Genomic DNA, 23,846 nt, shown 5'->3' with positions numbered 1-23,846 from the left:
TTGTTGGAGTTGTTTTTTACTTTTTCTGTTCAATTTAAAAACTCTTGAATTTGAACTTTTTGCATTTTGGTCCGAACTTTCTACAAAACCTGACAGTTTTCTAGTCTTTTCTTCTGCCATGACACATATCATGACTTCAAAAAATTGCTGGCAAACCCATTATCCCATTTACCACTAAAACATTACAAAATATCACACACAGGTTGTATTGTTGATGTAAGTATATTTTACCTGGAATGTGAAACTTGACCTTGCCTTGATAAAGACAAAATTGCCTGGGACAGATGAAAAGGATTTACATTGTCACTAAATGTAATCCAGGGTATTCAGATTTCTCGAGTATTGCTGTTTTGTATGGTGAAAAGGGTTGTGTGAACAGGCTTAATTTCAGGTGATGCTGTTTGGATTTGGCGAGCTGGGTCTCTTTCAGTTTGTTCTCCTTCAAAGAGTTTGAAAAACTGACGCTTTTAGCTGTCCCTCGGCATCTGATACCGACACACAAGGCACCCTTTAGCATCTGTATGAGACACATCAGGCATTCAAGTAACTACAATGTAAACCCATCCGCTTCATTATGAGTCCGATGACGTCTATATAAGGTAACATCTTCCTTTTTTGGGAGGAGGCGGGTTCGGTTGATGGCTAGATAGTTAGGCAAAAAGTGGAAGTGGACTTTGCTGCAGGAGACTATAAACTACTGTTAGTGTAACATATAAGAGGGAAATGTTGCATTGCTTTTAACTACAAGTGTCATATTTCCAATCGTGAAATGGGACAGTTTTATGCTGTTGTGTTGACCGTTGGCATGACAACGTTTCAAGTGATCATTTTAGCCCAAACCATGATCTTCCCTTAAAACTAACAAAGTGTTTTTTGTGCCTAAACCTAACAAGACTACTCCAGTTGCTCTGAGTGTGTAATATAGCCATAGATTGGTCTACACTGGATTTAATTGAAAGCCTGGTGTGTTGCTATACAGACACTTTGCATCTGCATCAGATGCCAGAGGGGTGTGACAAAGCGTTTATTTATAATTTTTAGAAAACTGTTACTAGAAATATATAAATTTAATCAATGCAACATTTTAAATAAAGCTATCAGCATGTGATGCCTCCAAATACGGCTGTGTATTTTTTGGTGCCTGAAATAACAGCAAATTTGCGTTAACATGCCTAATGAAACTTTAATGCAGCCTGAAAACAATTTGCAAGAAAAGATTTCCAAATAATCTTGAATTGTTAGTCTAAACAAAGAGTTACCCCTGACAAGATTTGTGGCAGCTGTTCCTTCTTAACATGATAGCCCCCAACAATTAAAAACAGCTGTACTAATCAACAAACTAACGGCAGGAATGGAAATTATTTTTACATCCCAAAGCAAAGAGGGAGAGAGCTCTGGGGAATCCTGGAATCAGCCATCAGTCAAAATATGGCCCGGAGAGATGACTTGATAGATGCATTCATTACAGACGAGATGACAGCGGGTAAAAAACATGGCTCATTTCTAGCAACTTTATCGGCTTGGTTACCGAATATGGCCATTATATATTTTCAGGGAGAACACATTTTGCACCTATTCTCTAATATTATGAAATTGAACAAACTGCTCTATGGTTTTGTCTGTTTAAAAGGCTTATTCTCAAAGGAACCTCACTTAAAAAGAACACTGCTTTTCATGCCTCAAAGACATATCTTGAACAGCAAAGATTCATATTTTTTATAAAATCAGTCACAGAAGTCAGTTTTAAAATGAAACTATCACTGACATTAATATAAAAGATAAAGTGGATTATGGCATCTTGCTATAGCTAACAAACAGCTATCACAGTCTCAGACTTTCAAGACCACAGATTACATGATCGCAGGTGCATTAAACTATAAATAAGAGGCAGCTTTACAAGGACTGGGTGTGCGGTATGTTCCAAAAAGAGTACTTTTAAAATTAGAGACTTCTGTTTTAAATATATTGTTGCTTAATTAAGGCTCAATAATGAGATCAGTTGTGGTACAGAGGAAACATGTGTTGCCTCATCCTAACATGAGAGTGCACATACAGTAAGCTGAACTTTAAAAATGGCCACCATCCCAAACAACTTCCAGTTCATATTGCGAATTTTGAAGCTTGAGCTGACTAATTACTGTCATACAGAATACTAAGATCACCCTAACCCTAACCCACAAAGTTTGCAAGTACCCATGTGTTTACTCAAACAGGATGAGACTACTAGATAGTATGTCAAGAGGTCTTTACCCACAGAAGAACAAAATAACCAATAAGGGACATCAGTTCAAGACATTCAGTATTTTGTCAGGAGAAGGCTATGTGTAAATTGATTTCTGCTGATTTAAGTTTCTGTTGATTTAAGGTGTAAGAGTTTGTGACTATTAAAGTTCAAATTTCGACCTTTAATGCCTGCACCGAACATCAGATTGTTGTACCAAAATATACTATTCCTTCGAGTTTCATCAAAACTGCAACAGTGGTATGGGCTACCCTTTAAAAGGTGATCTTTAAGTATAAAGTGGCACAGTCCTCACCATAACAATGTCAATGTTTAGCAATCTTGCAAAAGAAAGAACATGTAATGCTTTTTTAAATTTTTTTATATCCATGCACGTTTGGGTTAGAAACCACTTTGATACAGTTAGTTAAAGATTGATGTCACAATTAATAAAAAGGAAAAGCTAGTGTAAAGTCTATATTCCACAAACTAAAAATCCACACCCTTACTTTCTTTTTATATGGGGCAGACTACTTCTGCATTGGTGCTAAAAGTTGGCATTGAATGTGTGGTGGTCCCTATGGATTTAATACCTAGTGAAACAATTTTTAGTAGCATCAAACAAGGCACATACCATTTTCTTTTCACTCCAGGCCCACTTGTCAATGACATTTGAGCTTTAAGTTGACATCATTCATAAGTGAACCATGACAACATTAACTTATTATCCTGAAAAGGTAGTATTAGTATCAGTAAACACAACATGTTATATGTAATTATATTATTATATGATTTACGTTGAATTGACAACATTGTAACAGATTTATATTTATACAGTAAATCAGGATTATTTATTTTCTTTAAACTGCATGATAGAATCCAAGAAAATAAATGGCTGTTTCAACTGTGTGAAAGAAAATTAAATACATTTTTAGAGGAGATTAAAATCTCTTGCTATGAATATCTGCAAAAGTAGGTTACACTCTTCATTGGAGCAGTTCATTGGAATTGACATAGTTGTCCATTACATATTGCTAAAACATCTAGAGAAGTGGGTTGGAATCTCTGACAGTCCCATGCTGGTTTAAATCTTTTATTGCCAATAGAAGATATTATAGATAATGTATGCTCAATGGTGTGCTACAAGGGTCAGATTTAGGATCTTTGTTGCTTTGTCCTTTCTCTTGTTCATTTTATTCACAAACACGTTATACACTATGGGCCTGATTTACTAAGATCCCAAATAAAGGGTACTAAATTGCGTGCACGGTGCAATAGATTGCACATGCCATTTGCGTGCGTTTTGCGGGTGATCAACTAAGAATAATTGCGTAAATGAAAACAGGTGCAACGGGGTGGAGACAGCAGTATTTAAATGAGGGTTTTGCGTGTCTTGATGGAGAGTTTGGACGAGCAGAAAGCTATTATTTGTAGCTAAAAAGGTGGGAGTAATATTTGTTTGGCCTTCTGTTTTGGTGTTCAAGTGAAAACAAGTTTCACAGATTTGCTTTCTACATTAAAAAATATTTTTAATTCTCAATCCCTGAGGTGGATGAAGTTATCTATGCTTTTACTTCCTGTGCTGTTTGTACCACCAACTACAATTACATTAATTGATTCCTGAACCAGAATGTCTCTCTCCTGCCTGCAGCCTGTGCAAATTGCAGCAAGACTTTTAACCAATTGAAGGAATGGGATCAAATCGCCTCTATTTTAGGAATGAGATCATATTGCCTCTATTTTAATCACCTTTCACTCGATATTGTTTAATTGTCGAAGTTATTTAAATAGTGTTTTATGTTTACCAGGGTACAGGTCCAGCCCCAAGACCACATTACATTTTTCATTATAATTGGATTCATAATTTCATTTTAGTGGTGTCTAGTTTTCCCACTTTAAATCCTCCTTATTTTAATTACGGTTTAGTTTCATTTTTGGTTATTGTCTCTACATATGCCTGAATTGTTAAATATTTTTTCTTGTGTACATCTTATCATTAATTTGTCTTTTGTCTATTCAAGTGTTGCCATGAAAGGCACAGTATATAAGCAGTTTATTAGTACTTTATTAGGGTTACAATGCATACTGGAAAACAGATCAGTTTTGCCTGCATCCTGGTCAGCGTGGAGAAAGCCCCACTGCTGTAAAAACCAGATGTACAGCAGGGGAATCAGAGAGAGACCTGCTGTCAAACTGTAGTAAGGCAAAAGGAGCACTGACTTATGTAGATGAAGTTTCAGTGAAGAAAAGGTCTTAGTAAAGCACAGCTTGCTGTTTTGATGTAATATTGTTTTATGCCCTAGGGTAGAGGTTTTCAAATTGTGAGGCATGCCTCCCCAGGGGGGTCCAAGGAACATGAAAGGAGGTTGTGCATCTTCACCTACGGATGCACATGTATGTGCATCTGGAATAAACATCCATAAAATCAAGGAAGATGTTCCCTATAACTAACAACAAAGCTTTTCTCAGTATCAAAGTGCCACTGTCTGACAAATTCCCTGGCCCATGGTGAAGACTGTTATTTTGAGTTTAGTTTTTTCTTCAATTTTGTTGTTGTTGTGCATCGTCCATATTTTCATACCTATGTGTGTGACTGAGGGGCAATACATGGAAGCTGCCAAATGTTATACGCTATATTGTCTAAGTCTCACAAAAAAAAAAAAGAAATCAGAACTCAAGGGGCATGACTTTGAATATACACTTCAGCGGTGATTGAAGGCCTCTCGTCAGGAGATACAGATGATTAATATATTTTGTAAATAGAGAACAACCATGTAATCAGTGTGGATGGAGGTAAGAATAACAGCAGGGTGTCAGGCTGTAATTTTTGAGTCGTGAAGGTTACTTCAAGATTTGCTTGCACATCCTTGCACAGACTTGTTTGGATGGAAAATATGCTTGTAATGTCATGCTGCCAATCAAACATTCTCTTAACATTTGTGAGATGCAAAATGATGTATGGTTTTGCTGCTTTGCATTCCCTCCATCAGACTGCGTAGTGTTGAATGAATTTATATTTACGAAGAAAACATAATGTGGGTGGCAAAAACATGCTTGACAATGGCATGAAAGAAAAACACAATGCTGCATATCTCTGGTGGTGTTGTCACAAGGCTTGTTTGGTTTTACCTGCTCCCATTTCACAAACCCAGTCTGTCATTTGTGCTTGTCTGCTCTAATATTTGATCCCTCCTTTTCACAATAGAGATGGTGGAGACTGAAATGCTCATATGCACAATTGTGCTCCTCCCCTCAGGAAGGTCTTGTGTCTCTACACGGTGCCACTGACTTGCTATACTCAAAATGTGTTGGCATAATTACAGTATCACAGCTCTATGCAATGCCTGCATGTGTGCTGTGAGTTTTCCCTCCCATCTCAACTCAAAGCTCAAACAGACCGCCCATTCTGTCAAGCCAACCCCTGAGTCAATAGAACATACTGTCAAAATGAGTACCGCCTGCCAGACTGTCAGGCAGCCCCACCAAATGCCCAACGGGAGGGAGAGCTATAACCTCCCATCTGGAATGATCCCCTGGTCCTCAGAGGTTAGAGAGGATGCAACTGCAGCTACTCTTTGCAGGTAGGTAGTAGAAATTGTCAATTTTGCCACAGTGCCTATCCTGCAAAATATATTTTGCACTGCGTGACAGGAAAGAGTTGTTTGTTTCGGAGTAAACCTGTATTCAGGGACCATAACTGATGTCCTGATGGTTTATGAATGGTTTTGCTTTTTCTGGGACACAATGCCTGCTCAAATGTACTCCAGTCTTTACTTAAAGATGTGTAATAGAAGGTGGGAGGATCTGTGTTATAATTAATTACAATGAAAGAACACCTCAAAAGCATTCATGATTGCATTATATTAACAGACACTTAAGTGTACTCATTAAGTGTGCTCATTAAGTGTTTTGCAAGTATCGTGCCAACATTTTTGTGAGGGATCCAACAGAGGGAAGGAAGAAAAAGGATACAAAAACATAACAATATTGCTAGTGAGTTCTGACACTGTATCACAGCATGAATCATATACTTAGTCTTCACTGTTGCATGGTAGCTATTTCAGTTTGGAAGCCATTTTATTGCAATTTTTTGCAGTAACAAACAACTTTTCTGCGCTTGAGAATCAAAAGTGAAGTAAGGATAAATAACAGCGAAATCATGAAATACATTTGATTGTTCACTAAAATCTTTGGCAGAAAGTTTTCAGTTAACCATGTCAAGCTACATACAAATAAAATAAAACTTTAAATATAAAGAGCTTAGGAAAAAAACATTTAAAAAAATAAAAATGGTATGAGCATGGCAATTTTAGTGGTGCTATAATATGTAAGGAATGTTGGGCCTCGACTTGATTTGAGTTTTCTTTTGCCCCCTCAAACAAAGGAAAGGGCGCCAAAGGCCCCCTCAGACCCTTCCCCCAAGCCTAAGGTCAAATCAACCAAAATTCCCACGCTCCTGGACGCTCTCTCTCTCTCTCTCTCTCTCTCTCTCTCTCTCTCTCTCTCTCTCTCTCTCTCTCTCTCTCTCTCTGACAACAAGAACACACTGGATTCAAGTACTAGTACTGGTCTTGTCTTTGTGGAAGTTTCATGCTGTCCCTTCTTTGCAATTCTTGTGTGAATCATCTACATATATATGAGAAGTATGTGTTTGACTGTTTGTTAGCCCTGTCACTGATGACCTACAATGAAACCCTGCGACCCTTATAATGAGTATGGAGCTATGGCAGTAGTGAGTATTTGATAAATACTATGGTTATTAATTATCATGTGAAATGTTATACTGATGTCTGCCTGATACATGATGTCTATGTACAATGCTGCTGACACTGTGAACTAAGCTTTGGTACCAAAATAAATTCCATCGACTCCGGCTGTAAGGTCATCAAAGGGTAAGTTTAGTTATATACTATATTTTTCTAATTGTCAACAGGTCCCATGAAAAGACCAAAACCAACATCAAGTACTGGATGTTAGCCAAAACCTGATATAGCCTATTTGTATGTGCCATAGTCCTCCATTGTTGTCAAAAATCTATTAAAAACATTTCAGTGTGCCACACTGTTGCAATGGGTGACATGTCCCCCATTATAATGAGCATCACGGGCGCTGTGGTTTATTTGAGTCTCTTTACTCCAGTTTGACAAACATTTGACAATACTTTACAATGCCCAGCTGTTTTGCCTTTTGTGACCTTTGTAACCCCTTAAATGAAGTGAATATTATTTTCATATACAGTAGAGCAGCTCAAGTATTTAATAGGAATAATGAGATGTAACATGAAAAAACATGCACTCACCTGTCGACGCAAGTCCCTGGTCTTTTTGGTCATCTTATCAATAGCTGAGTTCAGTGGGTCACCTTTCTCTTTCCTGCCAGTCTGTAAGAGGAAACAAAGAAAAAGAAGCAAAAACACATGAATGCAATGACATGTCATCACAATTTTATCTGTTTGACTTCAAACAAGGCACCATCATTTTTACACTATACATTTTCTTGTTTAAGTGAAATCAACAAAGCTTACAGGTTGTGTTTAGTGTAGATTGCAAATTATGGACATACACTTCATTGCAAAAAGCGTGTTGACATTACAAGTGTTCCCTGATTAGACTGGAGTCAGTGAAAACATGATCCAATCAGTTCGGAATGTTACCTAGCAACTGTGGTATCTGGCAAGTATCAAATTTAGTGCCAATTTCTCTGTGGGCTTCACTACCTGTCACTGCCAACTCTTACTGGTATCTTCAAGAAGGTGAAGACTACCACGTGCTTCACCTAATACACATGGAGTCACCAGCTGCTTCTTCTCACCCAACCGTGGGGAGTTTCACCAGGAGAGCAGCATGGAGCTTCTTGCCATTTCAGATTTCCCTTCTCTCTAGTGAACCAACCAGTAGCAGTCACTGACACAACTACAAGGACAAGATCCCGTACCATCTTCACACAGGAATATTGCCAATTGTGTTCATTGAAACACCAGCACAAAGGAAAGGCTCAATTTCCCGCCATGCCACCTGGGTGCCCCATTAACCACTTAGAAGCTCTACTGTCTTTGCTCAGAAGCCATGGAAAAGACAGGGGTGATTTATATTACTCCAGTTATTGAATTTCCACTTTTACTATCTAACTTGGGATGGCAGATTGGCCTTAAGGTTAGAGAGATGCTGTCAGTGTCTTTGAGTGAACCATTTCTGCTCCAGGACACATATAAATGATCCTGTATTCTGATCCTTATAGAGAAATGCATCCATGTCTGTCTCAGAGGGCAGTGCAAAGCTGTACAACACCTATTAATACTATTTTAAATATATTCCATATAGATGGAGGTTGAGTTTCACTAAGATAAATGTAAATTATTGTCACTAATTTATTAAACAGGATTGAGCAGCGTGATGAAGGATGTTCCTTTATTTCTCTACCAGGACTGTGAGTATTAACAGAACAAAGCTTTAAATGTATGCTGTCAATTGACTTGGTATTAATGTTTTCAAAGATGGGGAATTATAGAATTAGAGTTAGGGTTAATTAGTAATGCCCTTAATGTCCTACTAATGTCCTTATTACTACTGTGTATATATTTTAATATATGATGATCAGCAAGTTGTAAGACATGGTAGGACAGGGTGATCTTCTGACAAAGCAATACTAGCATACAAAATAAGTTGTGTCGTTGCCAAGCAACCACCAGGCAGTTCTGCCCAGGATGGCATGAAGTCGAACAACCACAATGCTCATCAGCCTCTGCAGGAAAACACAATACCTGGTGACATGGATTCCCATTCATCCTTGTCTGTTTTAAATGACAAATTAGTTTGAGGCAAACTGACCACAGCTCCAGAACAACAGGGCTTAAATAAAGGTGCAATTTAGTCGTTATCCGGTTTAATGAGACACAAAATGTGCTTGCTTATCAGTGTTGCTGCACTATTGTGGTGCCCTTTTGATAACTGAGTGGAACAGAACGCCACGTAAATGTGTCACAGAGAACTAAATGAGACCTCATCAAACACCCACCTCATAGTAAATTCACCCGAAGGTTAACATTGATTGTCACTTCTAATGCCTCGGTCACTGTCGGGTTGTAAAATTACTGTTTCCCCATTAGTTCTGAATATGCCTCCTATCACAGAGAACAGCAGAGAGAACCTCTGTAGATTACTGTAAACTCAGGCCCTCTGTTACACAGAGCTACAAGCCACTCGTGAATTTAAACCACAACATGATGACATTAACAACCTGGGTCCTGTCCTTGAGGCCCTGTTTGGCTTAGAAAATAGTGAAGTAGAAGAAGTATGTGAGCTTTAGCAAAGAACTTTGCTGTGGTTATGATGCATCTATCATTGAGTGGGCACATTAAAAGAAACTGGTCCACTTTCTCTTCTCCTGTCCAAGCAGCAGCAACCGCAGCCAGAAATTGAAACCAAAGCGGAAGACCCATAAATCTGCAGTGCAGAACTTTTACATGTAAATGAATGTCTGTTAAATTCAAGCCCTGGCCAAACAACTTCACACAATGCTGATTAATACGACAGAGTATTAGGGCAATACTAAGAGGGAAAATAAATAAATAAATAAATAACATTTAGGAAATTACGAGAATAAAGTCGTAATATTACAAGAATAAAGCCATAATATTACGAGAATAAAGTCGTATGAATAGCACGCAGGTGTAAGCACCGATAGCCTTGCAGTCGACCACTACCAGACAGCTCCTCTTCCACAAAAGAAGCAATTTCTTCCAAGTCCATGTGGTTCTTTCGTTGAAATAGACACACTCGTTTGCACAATCGTTTCAAAGTCCTGATACTGATAATAATTTGATGCTGATGTGCCAAAAGATTAAGTATTTCCTTATTTCTGAAACCGATACCAAAGTATAACTTCACAAGATGCTCAACATTCCTCATTTTAATGCAGGGGGAAGACTGCTCTTTCTTGTAAGAGTTCTCATAAAATTACTACTTTATTCTCATAATATTATGACTTTTTTCTTGTAATATTACGACTTTATTCTCATAATGTTACGACTTTATTCTTGTAGACCTAATATTATGACTTTATTCTCGTAATATTGTGACTTTATTCTTGTAATATTACGACTTTATTCTCGTAATGTTACAACTTTATTCTCGTAGACCTAATATTATGACTTTATTCTCGTAATATTGTGACTTTATTCTCGTAATTTCCAAAAAATTAAAAATTAAAAATGTTCTCTTAGGCTGGCCCTAATACTCCTTTGTAGACTAAGCCTATCACCGCCAGATAAATCTCTTTGTACTTCACAGTATAAAGGGTTTTTCACTCTCATGTCACATGCAACATTCCTGCACTGAGGATATGGCCGTTAATCATGCAGCTTTTCTAGACTTTCCAAATGTTCATTGGGGAAACAAAAGTCCTGCACTCCAGAACTCCCATTCAGAAAGCGTCAACCTCTGTCAAAAAATACTAAATCAATACATTTTTTCAATGTGTCATCATGGTCTCAATATTCTCTTATCATTTTAGAGAAATGATAATATAATAAAGAGGGGGGGTATTTTATAGTACTTATATTTGTTGATAATGAAATTAGTATTATTCATCGTGCTGCAATAACTTGTCTGACCTTGCTCCACGTAGGCCAGCTCTACACATTTCAAGAAAAAAAAATCATGAAATTAGATAAAGGACCATTGCTGTAATTTGTGAGGTCAGTGATTGAGTTCCTTAAGTCCCGCCACTGCCCCCACACACAAAAACAAAAAACAACAACATGTGCAAGCATAGGCACCTGGATATGTTTTAAAATGGGGGAGCAAACTTTTTAAAATATATAATTGGCTGAGGGTCAGGGAGTACTCCCAGATGTATTCCCATTTATAATTTAAAACAAATTTCCTGAATTTCTACACCACCTACCTCTTGAAATAAATCAGCCACCTGCGTTATTTATTAAGGTCGCTATGAAAACCAAGAATGCATCAAGAACAGTATATAATCAGGAAATTATTAGTAAAATAATGACTAATTCATGTTTAAAGTGATATTTAGAAAAAAATTTAGCCAAAAGGGTAGTAGGTAATTTCCTGTGTTCCCCTGAGAAATTGCAAAATTTCAGCGTCAGAGACATGGAGCATCCCCATGACCATAGTAACTTACTCTCATTCCTGCCTGTATGCAGCGCAAGATGAGTCTCATGGTCAATGCGTTACAGTTAGCAGCCCTGTTGACAACAACAACAAAATGTGCACTGCTTGGTGTTCCAGGTAAGTTGCGTTACCTTGCTACGTCCATCTTTATATACAGTCTATGCTCCTGTCTTACAAAAGACTTGACATTCAAGAAGATGCAAACTTGAAGACAAAACAATCTTTTATCAACATTTTCATCTGGGAAATGTCACACTCCATATTCAACATATATTTCAGTATGAGTACGCGCTATAGGGAATTCACATATCTGCAAGGTCACTCATGTGAAAGTGCTGCTCAATGAAAATTGCCTATAGCCATAAAAACAGATATGATTCCCTTTCTGTCTAATGTATTGCTTTCTTGCCCTAGGCCAATGCTCACACAGCGTGTGTATGTTAAACATTAGGAATGTGGAATTTGTCTCCTAGCTCATACTAGTTAGTCACAGTCTCCTCTAATAGCATCACACAATACAGTATTTGTTGTGGAGCAATGCACCAGATAAAGTGAAAGGAAAATGGCATAATATAGTTGGAGATCAGCAAAGAAAAACCCACTTGACCCAAACCCCACTTCTATTCTAAGAAACTGAAGTGTTCTCTGTGCGTGTCTTGCAAGTCATATTCTGAAACAAACAGAACATGGCTTTTAGTCAATTGTTGATATTAACTGTAAATGCTAATGCACGCCTTCAGTTTCTTGTAGGCAGGTGCATAGGAAGAAACGGTCATAGGCAACATAAGTGAGAATTTGCACACTGTCCTTTTACTTGCCTTTACCTTTACCAGGTAACACCTGTTAGCTGAGGAAAGTCTAAGGACCACAATATTGTATCTTTAATAAAATGTAATTATTGTGAGTTGATTGCTGATTGACATAGGGGGAGGAGAGGAAATGAAGACGTTAGCGTTCAGCTGCTTTCTATTATGTGCCACACACTCAAACAAGCACTCACACTTTCATGTGCATGCACAGACAAACTCTTCTATGTCAAAGCAGAGGACATGACAACATTAGTCATTGTGCTGCCTGAAGAGCCTAATGTGTCATTAAGGCACCAGAGGGATGAACCGGATTAAAGATTCTCACCACCAAAAATGAAAAAATGTCTTAACTGGAACCTTTCTGATGACACTTGAACATATTAACGTGGTTTTATGTATAACTGGCAACCTTAAATGAACTTAAAGAAAGAGAAAATGGCCAGGCTCTGGATGACACAAACAACTCTTTTCATTATTTACATCATGAAGAAAAAAGAAAAAAAATCAGCGACATTTTCTTTTCATTCCTGGAATCAGAAATCCCAGCTGTTTTATTTCTCCAAACCCTTGACTCTTTAATCTGAGTTAAGGAGATTAAAACTGCACAGTGATGACAGTCTAAGGGGACAAAATCATGCACCTGTTATTTTGAGCTCCTATTGACAACTGAGCAGTAGTTATGAAGAGAGTACATTTCCTACCACAGATCTTTGTATAATCTTATATCTTTAAGATCAACACAGCATGCGCTTGACAGTTACAGTAAGTCAAGAAGGCAACCATTAAATATGCTAAAAATATGCATCTTTATACTGTAATTACACTTATGCTTTGATATGTCAAAACTACTTCACCCACTCATGGGATGGAAAAATGTATTGCTCATGATGAGTTTTCTGCAAAATATAAAATAGCCAATTAAAAACACTATGCATGAATCTCCCATCACAAACTTTGTATATAAGGCAGTCCACAGTGATGAATCATAGGTTAGTCAATGCGTCAGGCTCATATTCAGCCCAGCTCAGTCAAAACGGTTGTCTTTGACATGCAGACCGGTTTTGACCGGCCCACATATGTGTGCATGTATGCGTGAGAAACAAAGTGAGATAGATATAAGAAGTCACATCTTTGTATGTATGTGTGTATCCCTCCTTTCACATGCAGGTATGCCCTGTATGTGTAAGAAATTGTGCTCCCCGATTTACAGCCATTAAAAGCTTGACAACACAGTTGGCTGTTGATTCAATTGTCTCCCATACAGCAACATTGATTGCTTAGTTTTTGACTGCCACATAATGGAATGTGCATGTTTGGTTTCTCTGGTAAACACAAGTGCCCGTGGTGTTTTGCAGACAATGTTCCTAACTGTCCCCATCCATTATCCCCCCACCCCCCAGTTTGCAGTCATTCAGTCTCCGTTGGGGAGAGGAAGTTAGAGGAGGGTGCCTGAAAATAAGCATCTACTGTGCAGGGTAATAGAAGCAGTAACACTGGAGTTATTCTTGCCCACTCAGGAGAAGTCTGGTGGACAATGCATGCTGGAGGAACGACGGAGGACCCTGAGCATGTTCGCTCTCTCAGGCCCTCCTTAAGTAAGTTGTGTAATTCAGTGGTGCATTGCAGTGCAGTGCAAACTGCTTCTGCATTTCTGACCTCAAACCTGTAATGGTGGAATAAGACTGAATAATGAGCAGAGGAATGTGGCACATGGTTTCATATATGACAGTTTTCCTTTTTCCATTCATTTTGAATTGGAAAGGATGAGCTAGGGCTAAAATTAAAGTACTGCATAACTGACATTAAATATAGAGGTACATCACAAAGACCATGCTTTTGTCACTGAATATCTTTTAGTAGTGCTGGGAGACAATTAATTCTCCTTTGTGGCATGTCTGATTGCTTAAACCAGACTCTGGTCTATGTTTATTGGTGAGGATTATGTGAATAAATGTATTAAGCTTTAATTATTTTTGTGATGCATTCAAAAGAAAAGGGGACTGCATTCACTCATTAATAGAAACACATTTTTTATCTCCCTCTCTTGAAACTAATGCAACAAACATGACAATGGCAAGGAAATGCTGAAACCGAGGGCATGCTAAAAGAAGTGAGAAATGAAGCTGGTAATTCATAGGCAATAACATGGCAAATCAAAGAAATGGGCAGATGAATTACAGGTAAGAAAATAGGAGACAGGTGGGGGAGGAAGGGAGAGTGTGGGCATAAGGCATCGTGTCTCATTGTCTCCCAAGATCAATGTGTTAAATGATATCAATTCCGGCTCCTTGTCAATTCAATTAGGAAAGAGCGAGAGGTAGCCTACAATTACTGTCCAGTGTGGTTACACTGTCTGCAGCAGGCTTAAAGGGGAAGGCGAGCTGATAACGAGAGGGTGAGAAAGTGTTTGAGCGAGCCAGGGGTGGGGGTTGATAATAGTGGTAACATGTTGGTTGGGTTACCAGCAGATAATGGGTAGCTAGATCCTCATTAAGATACATTGTGCTCCCTCAGCTGTAGTGCCATAGATGGGCCAATTTGACTTGTTCTCATTAAGTGGAACTTAAAGAGGTGCAGTGGTGGCTATCAGCTAGTTTGATTACAGGATACTGAAAAAAACAAACAAAAAAAACATGCCGCAACGCCTGCGGCTGGAAGATGAGCGCTTTAGATTCGAATTGTTTTTTTCTTTTTGAAAATGAGATGACAGAACAACATAGTACAGAAATAGATGCCATATCATAATCTCATTATAGCCATTATAAACCCCTGGGAAACTAATACAGTACAGGCTGAAATCAACTGACACAGACTGTAATGCTGGAGCAAATAAGCAGAGAAATATCATTTCATAGTGTTGTGTTTGTGTGTGTGTGTGTGTGTGTGTGTGTGTGTGTGTGTGTGTGTGTGTATGTGTGTGTGTGTGTGTGTGTGAAACATACTGCTACACACACACACACACACACACACACACACACACACACACACACACACACACACACACACACACATACACACACACACACACACACACACACACACATCAAAACGACCAGTCTGAATTTATCTCTAAGGGCATCAAAGGTTCAAAATTATAGAAAAGTTAGATGGGGAAGTGTCATTTTGTTTTTCCAGCCATCCATCTATCCATTATCTATACCTGCCTGTCTTGAGCAGGGTCGTAGGGGTCTAGAGTCTATCCCATCTCACAATGGGCATACAGCAAGCTTGGACAAGTCACCATATCACAGGGCTAACACATACAGACAGACAGCCATTTGCACTCACATTCACACCTACAGGCAATTTTCTCCACTTCACCTAACCTGCATGTACTGTATTTTGAATGAGGGGTAAAACTGTGGCACCAAGAGGGAAGAGGGAAGCCATGCAGGGATTGGGAAAAAATGTAAAGTGTCACCAAGCTGCACATTTTATTTTTATAATATGATCTATTTGTTCAGCTAAAACATGTCCCATGGAAAAATCTCACTTAAGCTTCTCAAATCTGATATTTCTGAGATAGACAGGAATGTAGGTGTGTTGTAGTTAGGGCTCCACCCAAGTGGATGAACAAAATACAAATCTGAAAACCTCAGATGGTTAGGAAAGCTTTTCCACAAGCATGGAGCAGCAAAGCAGAAGGCTTCATACCCCAAGGTGCAGAGTTTAGTACTGGGAGCCCAGAGGAGCAAGCTGCTGGCAGATCTGAGGTTACAGGTGAAGGTTTGTGGTATGATCAGCTCCTGTAGATAGGGAGTCTTAATGAGGATCTAATGTATTTGTGTGTCAGTAGCAGGGTTTTGTAGTCAATCCTGAAGAACCCAGAAAGTGCAAAGAATACAGAATTGGTGTTATATGTTTGTGTTTTCACATTCTCATGAGGATCCTGGGAGCACTGTTCTGATTGTATTGGAGCTTCTAGATGCTCTGGCCAGGTACCCTTGTAAAGAATGCATTACAGTAGTCCAATCTTGAGGAGATAAAGGCATGGACAAGTTTCTCTGCATCTAACAGGGTTAGGGAGGGGGTGCTGATATGTTTTTTTCAGATGGTAGAAAGAGGTTTTGTAGATGTCTTATGTCTGACATGATTTTTCAAATAGGTTGTTGTGTTTAGGGTGATCCTGAAACTGAGAAGCAGCCACCTGCTCCAATACCTTGGAAATGAAAGGGAGGTTGGTGATAGGTCTGTAGCTGGCAAGAACTTCTGGGTCCAGATGGGCTTCATGAGGAAGGGGCAAATAATTACAACCTTGAGGGCAAATAGAACACTACCGTTGGAAGGGAGAAGTTGACATTTCAGGTGATTGGCAGCTGAGAGTGGGGATGCATGATTTTAGTCTAGGGCACAATGTGGCTTTGCCTGACACCAGTAAAATGGAGTAGAGATGGTGAGCTACCCATACAGAGGTCCAATGAGAGGAGGAGGCAGAGAGGAAGAGATGGGCATCAGAGAGTAGATGTTGTTGACCTTGGCTCTGAAAAAGTCAATGAAGCTGTTATATTGCGCTTCTGTAGCGTCAACTGGGAAAGATTATTGTGGCTTCAGGAGATGATTTATGGTGGATAAAAGATGCTTAGGGTTGCCAACATTGTTATTAATTAGGTTGGAGTAAAACTGTGATCAAGCATCTTTAAGAGACTTTGAGTTTGTCTTTTGATGTTCGCGGAAGGCCAGTTTTTGGACAGTGTTACAGCCTTAGTGTTGTGTCAGAGATGCAACAGACAGTTAGTCCAGAGCATCTAAAGCATTGGTCCAGGACTTGTCCAGCTGTTTTTATTTTCCGCAGGTCATGAGTGAAGCAGGGAGTAGATCATAAAAAATGTACCTCACACGTCGTTGTTTTTTATGTAATTTTTTCAAAAACATGTATATGTAAGTGCACTCACTGGACTTTCTTTTTATTTATTTCCTCTTTATTAAAAAGGTTTAATGAAAATTATAATGACCAAAAGCAGTGCTCTCAATCTTTGTTCTTGGGACTCCTGATGCACCACATGTAACTCCTTATCCTTTATGTTTCACAAATTGTTCAGTTATAATTTTGAGGAAGGCACAAATAATGCTTATCTAGCCTATTTAAACACTAACACTAACACAAAACTTTAGTTTTTATTAGGATTACCAGAAAATGGTTCAATCATTATTCAGTGATTAATACACACACACACACACACACACACCCACACACAAAAATTCAAACATAAACGTCCACTTCTCAAACCCATTTAAGTTCTGCTGTAGGAGAGTGAATGAGTAGCCTGAGCTCCTTTGTGGAGCCCTAGGACAGCCAGTGCACTCCCAACCCCCCATGTACTGCTTATGCGAGTGCTTCATGCCTTTTTCTCCTCTCACATGGTTGCCCATAGTATCTATAACGGTGCTGTTTGAGTCTGGCAGTCTCCTGTCAGTTAGAGTTAATACAGCCGAGAACGGCACAGCCTGAGGAGGAGCCGGAGTGCCTTCTGGCACAAGCTCTCTTATGTTTAATGGTTGATGCCGTTTGCTTACTCCTCTCATTACACTGGCTCATGTTTAGACTGTGGGCCTGTCACTGGCTATTAGCATCTGTGGTCAAGCAGGCTGTGGATGAGAGGAAGCATCTGGCTTATCATCAAGCACATCATAAGTACGAAATGAGCAGTTTGTTTAAGAAGGGGTAGACACAGAATGAAGGATTAACACCCTGTGTTCATGGCTAGATGGTTAATCGATAGAGTGATGCAGCACAAAACTAAATCCTGAGACAGAAGAATGAACCAATATGTGCGTATAGTATATGATTTTAACTAAATAATTATGCCTACAGTCGAAAGTTTGGACACACTTTGTCATTTAAGGGAAAGGGAAGGTGTGTGCAAACTTAGTACTGTATACTTACATAGACTTTTTTGAGTTTATTCTTTTGACATTTTTGCCTTTATTTGAGCAATGACAGTACAGATTGACAGTAAAATCAGGGTACAGCAAGCAAGAGGACATGCAACAACCAGGGACATTGTGATTACACAGTACTTGTCTAACACCAATAGTACATAGGGTCACCGTCCCATACCATGTAGACTGATTGGGACTTGGATCAAACTTAAATTATCCATTTAAGTTTGACTTATTAATGGATTCAAACAAACTCCCAAAGATAACCTTCTTTGTTCTAACACTAATAATTTCTACAAATGCACAAATAATTGTCTTATTGAACAAAATGAAGAGGAACTGTAATGGTAGAGAGGAAAAAATGGATGGAAACAATGAATGAATGTGCCATAAGTTGAAACAAGGTTTTCAATTCAATGAAAGAGGCTAGTTCTTGGAAATCCAGACGTTCTAAAGCCTTTTCCCATATAAGGAAGTTACAGACATAATAAAGAGTTGTTTATCCATCTGTCTTTGTCAGATTCAGTATAATGACATTACAAGGTTGTAAATCAGCCTGAAAAATAAAGGTATCATAGTGACTAAGTTGGGACACAGACACAAATTTGGAAAGGAATATAAAAAGGACTCAGAAGTCCATGAAATACTGCAAAATGTACACAACATGTGAATATGCTGAACTCTTGAAGGATGTCTAAATAAAAGCTTGAAAGAACAGGTCAAGATCCATTCATCATAACATTAACAATGCTTTGACAATGTTGGAATGTACCATGTGAAATATCTGCCTTGGTTATTATGATTTGTCTGATTGAATATTTGATGCTTTCATAGCTCTTGCATTACATGCAAAAAACTAAATGGGACATCATGTGTAGATGCAGCGGTTTAAGAGAAGAACAATGACAGAAATGGAAGGGGTTAAAATATTAAGGGTTGGGCTGCAAGCTAAGGTTTTAGGTGCATAGTTTCCGGACAATAACAGAAGGAGTGAGGGGAAATGTCTGGTTATCAGACAGAAAGAGAGAGAGCAGAGTATAAAAAGTCTAGTCCTGCAGCAGCAGTATGGGGAGCTAGAGCAATGCTGCCTGCAGCCTCCCTGAACTGAATAACAAGTAGTTTGCGAGGGAGGGACTGAAGGAAGGGCAGCAGGAGAGAAGAGAGGCGAGGGAGGGAGAGGCTGAGAATAGGTTAGAGAGGGTGAGAAAATAAGAGAGTGGTGTGATATCTGTAAGAGCAGAACTGTGGTAAAGAGAAAAAAAAAGGAAGTCTGTGGGGTGATACAAAGGTTTGAGTATCATTGATGTACTTTTGTTTCACTGCAGAGCATAAAAAAGGCAATTTATCACACACACACACACACACACACACATACACACATACACACACACACACACACACACACTTGCATACACAAACATGACGTAGCTGTCTGGGGGTACTTGGCGCAGTTTTTGAAAACTGAGTGTCGCTTCAGTTAAGTTAAATGCTACAGAGTGTCTGGAACATCTGAAAAAGGGACTAGGTCAATCCAATTTAAGGACGCGTTCTTAATACCAGGAGACATAATCCCATTTCATCATCATTTTCTCTTCCCTGCATTGCATCATCCCATTCTCAACCCCTCCATAGTGGAAACAAGGGACGTGTTATGGATTGGGGGATTTTCCTTTATGGGACAGAAAGCAGACATTAGTGTAATGTTGACTGTGAGGGTCAGAAATCTCAATTACTTTTCCATTTAATCAAGTCCATGTCTGATCTTCTCAACTAAGTATACCCTGATGATGTCTCATCATCAGGGTATACTCATCTCCAGTGTGTATAATTTAGTGGCATGATATTCATATTCAATTATGTTTTCAATAGTGTATAATCAGAAAATAATAATTGCTGTGTTTTCATAGAATGAGCCCTCTGCATAGGGAGAGGGTTTTCTTCCTCGGAGCCCACCATGTTGCACCGCCATCTTTCTACAATAGCCCAGAATGGAAAAACCAAACACTTGCTCTAGAGAGAGCCTTTTTGCATTTTGTGTTATCTTCATGTTCACCGCAGGTTCTCCTACACACTTGGAGGGGGAGGGGGAGGGAGGATGTATTCATTTGTTTGCAATTGCAATTTGTGGTGCGATGCACACTTTCATCATCTGATAAAGTCATAAAGTATGGAGAAAGTCAATTTATTTCAGCAAAAAAATGTTAATGATGAATATGTGGAGAGAAACAAGGGAACACACCAACTTATTGTGTCTAAACATTCTCCACCTTCACACTTGCTTAAGACTCCATCCCTGCTTGCCTAATGGTTTCTTTCAACTCATTGCTCACAACTGTCAAAACCATCCGTTTATGTAATTTCTTAACTATATCCATTCTGGAGCACAGGATAACAAGTCAAGGAGGTAGCTCCAGAAACCTGAACTGACTGATAAGAAAAAAGTTTTTCAGAGAGACTGGTCCCATTCCATCTTTCACACACTGCCTTTCACAAATAAGATGTAATGTGAACGGGGAGAGTTATCTTTACACTGAAACAAAGTCGTTTCAAATAGTTGACTGCACAGGACTTCAAAAATTAACAGTGTGAAAAAAATGTGACCGGCAAACATGTTCTCCAGTGCTTGCAGCCCGTTGCTCTCAATTATGAAGGTGGTGGTTGTCAGGGATAGCAAGGACTATAGAGATTGATATGCAGGTTTTTGTAAACCAGGATAATGATGACTCAAGCTGCTCTTCTGGGTGGGTAGCTGTGTGTAGGTAGCACTAATCAGGGATTAGGGTGGTTTGGGAAAAGGAAAAAATGGCCTCAAGTCTGACAGTGACACAGAGCCAGTAGCGGAACAAATAAAAACATGCTAATGATAGCATGATAACACTAACACACCTAGTGTAGATTGTGGCTGAGCCCACCTTAGAGATGGCAGCTGTGTACAAAAACAACACAGATATACTTTACAGAGCTAGACAACACTGTGTTCCCTTGCTGTAATGATCCAGGGTGCAACAACTTCAAAGACTGCTGGAGCTGGTTGAACTGGTGAAATGATTATGTCTCCCACTATCCTTTCATGTGGGCTTTGTCAGTCCAGCCACGCAGCAGTGCAAGCCACTAAAAGAGTTGTTGCTGCTATTAGTTGCAAGGAATAAGGAACAGTAAAGCCACAGAATATCTGGACATGATGTAAGTGCACTGTGTGAGGATGGATCAGGGGATAGGACTTACTGTCATGGTGGGTGTTTGGGGATTGATGTTTTTTCAAAGGACATCTATTCTCTTCCTTAAGCTGACTTATAAAATGTATTTCTTACAATGGCCACAGCTGTTAGAGGAAATAACATGCAGGCATCACCCTCGAAAATCGAATAATGGTGATAACTTCATTTATACAGCACCTTTAAAAACAGAGTGCTTTTGCAGGCAACGCAAAATCAGGATACTCAGAAGGTAATATAACAAAATAGAGCCTAAAAGAAAGGCAAATCAAAAGCAAGACAAAATTAAGGTGAAGTGAAGATGAAGTTAAAACAAGAAGACAAAAGACGCAAAATCAGAGGAGAGAAAAGACAGGATGATGAATGATAAAGACAGTAAAATAGATCTAGACAATAAAAAACATAAAAACCTGTAAATATAAATAAATAAAAATATAAAGAATATAAACAATAAAATGATGATATCACATAAAATCAAGTCTATAAAAATGGGTTTTGAGAAGTGAACTTAAGGAGGTTGCTAATTTTTCAAGCTCTATCTCCTCAGGCAGGTTGTTCCAAAGCCGAGGGGCCCTGATGGAAAAAGCATGGTCACCTTTATATTTAAGTCTCGACTTTGGAAGGATAGAAGGTCCCCACTTGAGGATCTGAAGCTGTGAACTGGCTCATATGGGGTCAACATTCTGTTATGAACCTTGGGACCAGACCCCGATGTGCTTTAAAAGTGATCAGTAAAATCTTAAAATCAATTCTAAGTCGAACAGCGAACCGATGGAAAGAAGCCAGGATTGAGGTCATGTGATGTCATCTGTTAAAACCAGTTAGACACCTAGCAGCTGCATTCAAAACCAATTGGCCGTCATTTTTCCAACCGTCTTGGAAATGGCACACATTCAAGCACTAGAAGATATATGAACTATGATTTATTAAACTGTCGCACAATATCTAAATGAGCACTGATAGTTGACAAGCTGAAAAAATATCTATTAATAATCCATAAAAAAACACCAGAAGGATAATTTTAGAAAACTCTATTAAAACATGTCAGTGGTATTTTTGCAAAAACCTTGGCTACTGTATGCTCTGCCTGCAGTAGCAGTTATGGTAGCCTAGAAGCAGCATATCAGGAATTTGTGGGCATCAAATGGAGGGTGAGGTGTGCCCCTGGGTTGGCAAAGCTTATTTTCAATGCTGTGACAGGGTCAGGTCTCTGCTGTGGGTTATCATCTTAATTATGCATGACCAATCTGGTCGACAAGGCTCTGGTGCAGGTGGGCAGCTGCACCAGACAGCAGCTGATAGAAGGATGACATGATGAATAATGTCGATACCTAGTCCCTTTTCCTGGCAATTTAAATAAAGTGCTGCTAGTAGTTAATATAAACTTGGCTTTGTCACTCAGGTTGGAAAGACTGAAATTTTAAAGTCCTGCTTGCAGCTCATAGACAGAGTAATCAACATTAGAGTCAATACACCATAGTTGGGCAGAGTGAACAACATTTTGAGCCTTGCCAGCTGTGGGGCCAACAATGTTAATTGTTAATTTTAACAATGTTAAGATGGAGCTTTCTGATGAAGAAAAAGTTATATTTACAAGTTATATAAGGTGAGTGAATTTTCTTCCTCATAGACATTTGCAGAAATATATTTTTTTAACATTTTGAATTTTTTAATTCTTGTTTGCTGGCTAGAAGCTTTTTTTTTTAGTCCAGGAACACAGTCATAATTCATAATTCCATACTTCTTCCCATTTGCTGGAACAAATGATACTGTTATTTTTTCCTGGGAGAACAGTCTCCATTTTAAGAGAGCACTTCCTACACTAATAAAGTTCAGCAGCTTGTCAATAAACTCCTTTCAGACACGCCCCAAATGTATTATGCAATATTCACTTATGCACAAAGAAAATAAAATGTGTTCGCTTGATATATTATAAACTGCTATTAAAGAATCAACTCTAACTCTTCTCATATCAGGTCAGTCTATAAAAAACTATTTTCCCTTCACAGTGCGACCAGGGCAAAAGAGGAGAAACCTTGTTGAACCACAACAATAATCTCACCAGCAATTTTTCCCTATATGTACAAATGTTCATTCATGCCAACTGCAGGGGTGACTAAAGCAAAATGTTTTACATACAATACATACAATACAATGTGAGCAAATCGAAATAAAACATGAATCCCAGTTAACGTAGTCCAATACTTGCGTGCTGTCGGATTTCATAAAACAGCTGAATTTTCTCTGTAATAAAGTAAAATGATGATGTGAAATTGAACTGTAAGAGGTGATGTTGAGGGTGTATGGAGCTCACAATAGCAATTAATAAAGACTTCAGCTGCATAATAAATTTTAAAAATGTGTCAGTGACTCAGTCTGTGAAAGAACAAAAAGCAGACTTTTTCATCCTAACCAAAACAGTTTAAAGTCACTGCTGCTCTCTCTCACTTACCAAGTGCCAAATATTGTGTGGACACAAAGCTCTTTCCGCAAATGTCCTGTCATGTCTAAGTAAAGCTCTAAGCAACATTAACGTAAAAGACACCAGTATCTGAATGACAAGCCATCACTTTGACAGATAGATGAA

The 23,846-nt window shown here is 38.7% G+C and overlaps 1 protein-coding gene across 1 annotated transcript in view; it reads right to left on the bottom strand.

Moving 5' to 3' along the window:
* The window catches only part of ctnna2 (catenin (cadherin-associated protein), alpha 2), a 338,533-nt gene that overhangs the window by 87,336 nt on the left and 227,351 nt on the right, over nt 1-23,846 (bottom strand). The window contains exon 8 of the mRNA XM_062427945.1: nt 7,521-7,601. Within this exon, the coding sequence (XP_062283929.1) occupies nt 7,521-7,601 (81 nt within the window). The remainder of the gene's footprint in view (nt 1-7,520; nt 7,602-23,846) is intronic.

This window comes from Scomber scombrus, chromosome 2, assembly GCF_963691925.1.
Source record: "Scomber scombrus chromosome 2, fScoSco1.1, whole genome shotgun sequence".
NCBI lineage: Eukaryota > Metazoa > Chordata > Actinopteri > Scombriformes > Scombridae > Scomber > Scomber scombrus.
Note: the sequence above shows the minus strand (reverse complement) of the source record. Positions and strands in the feature narration are given on the sequence as shown.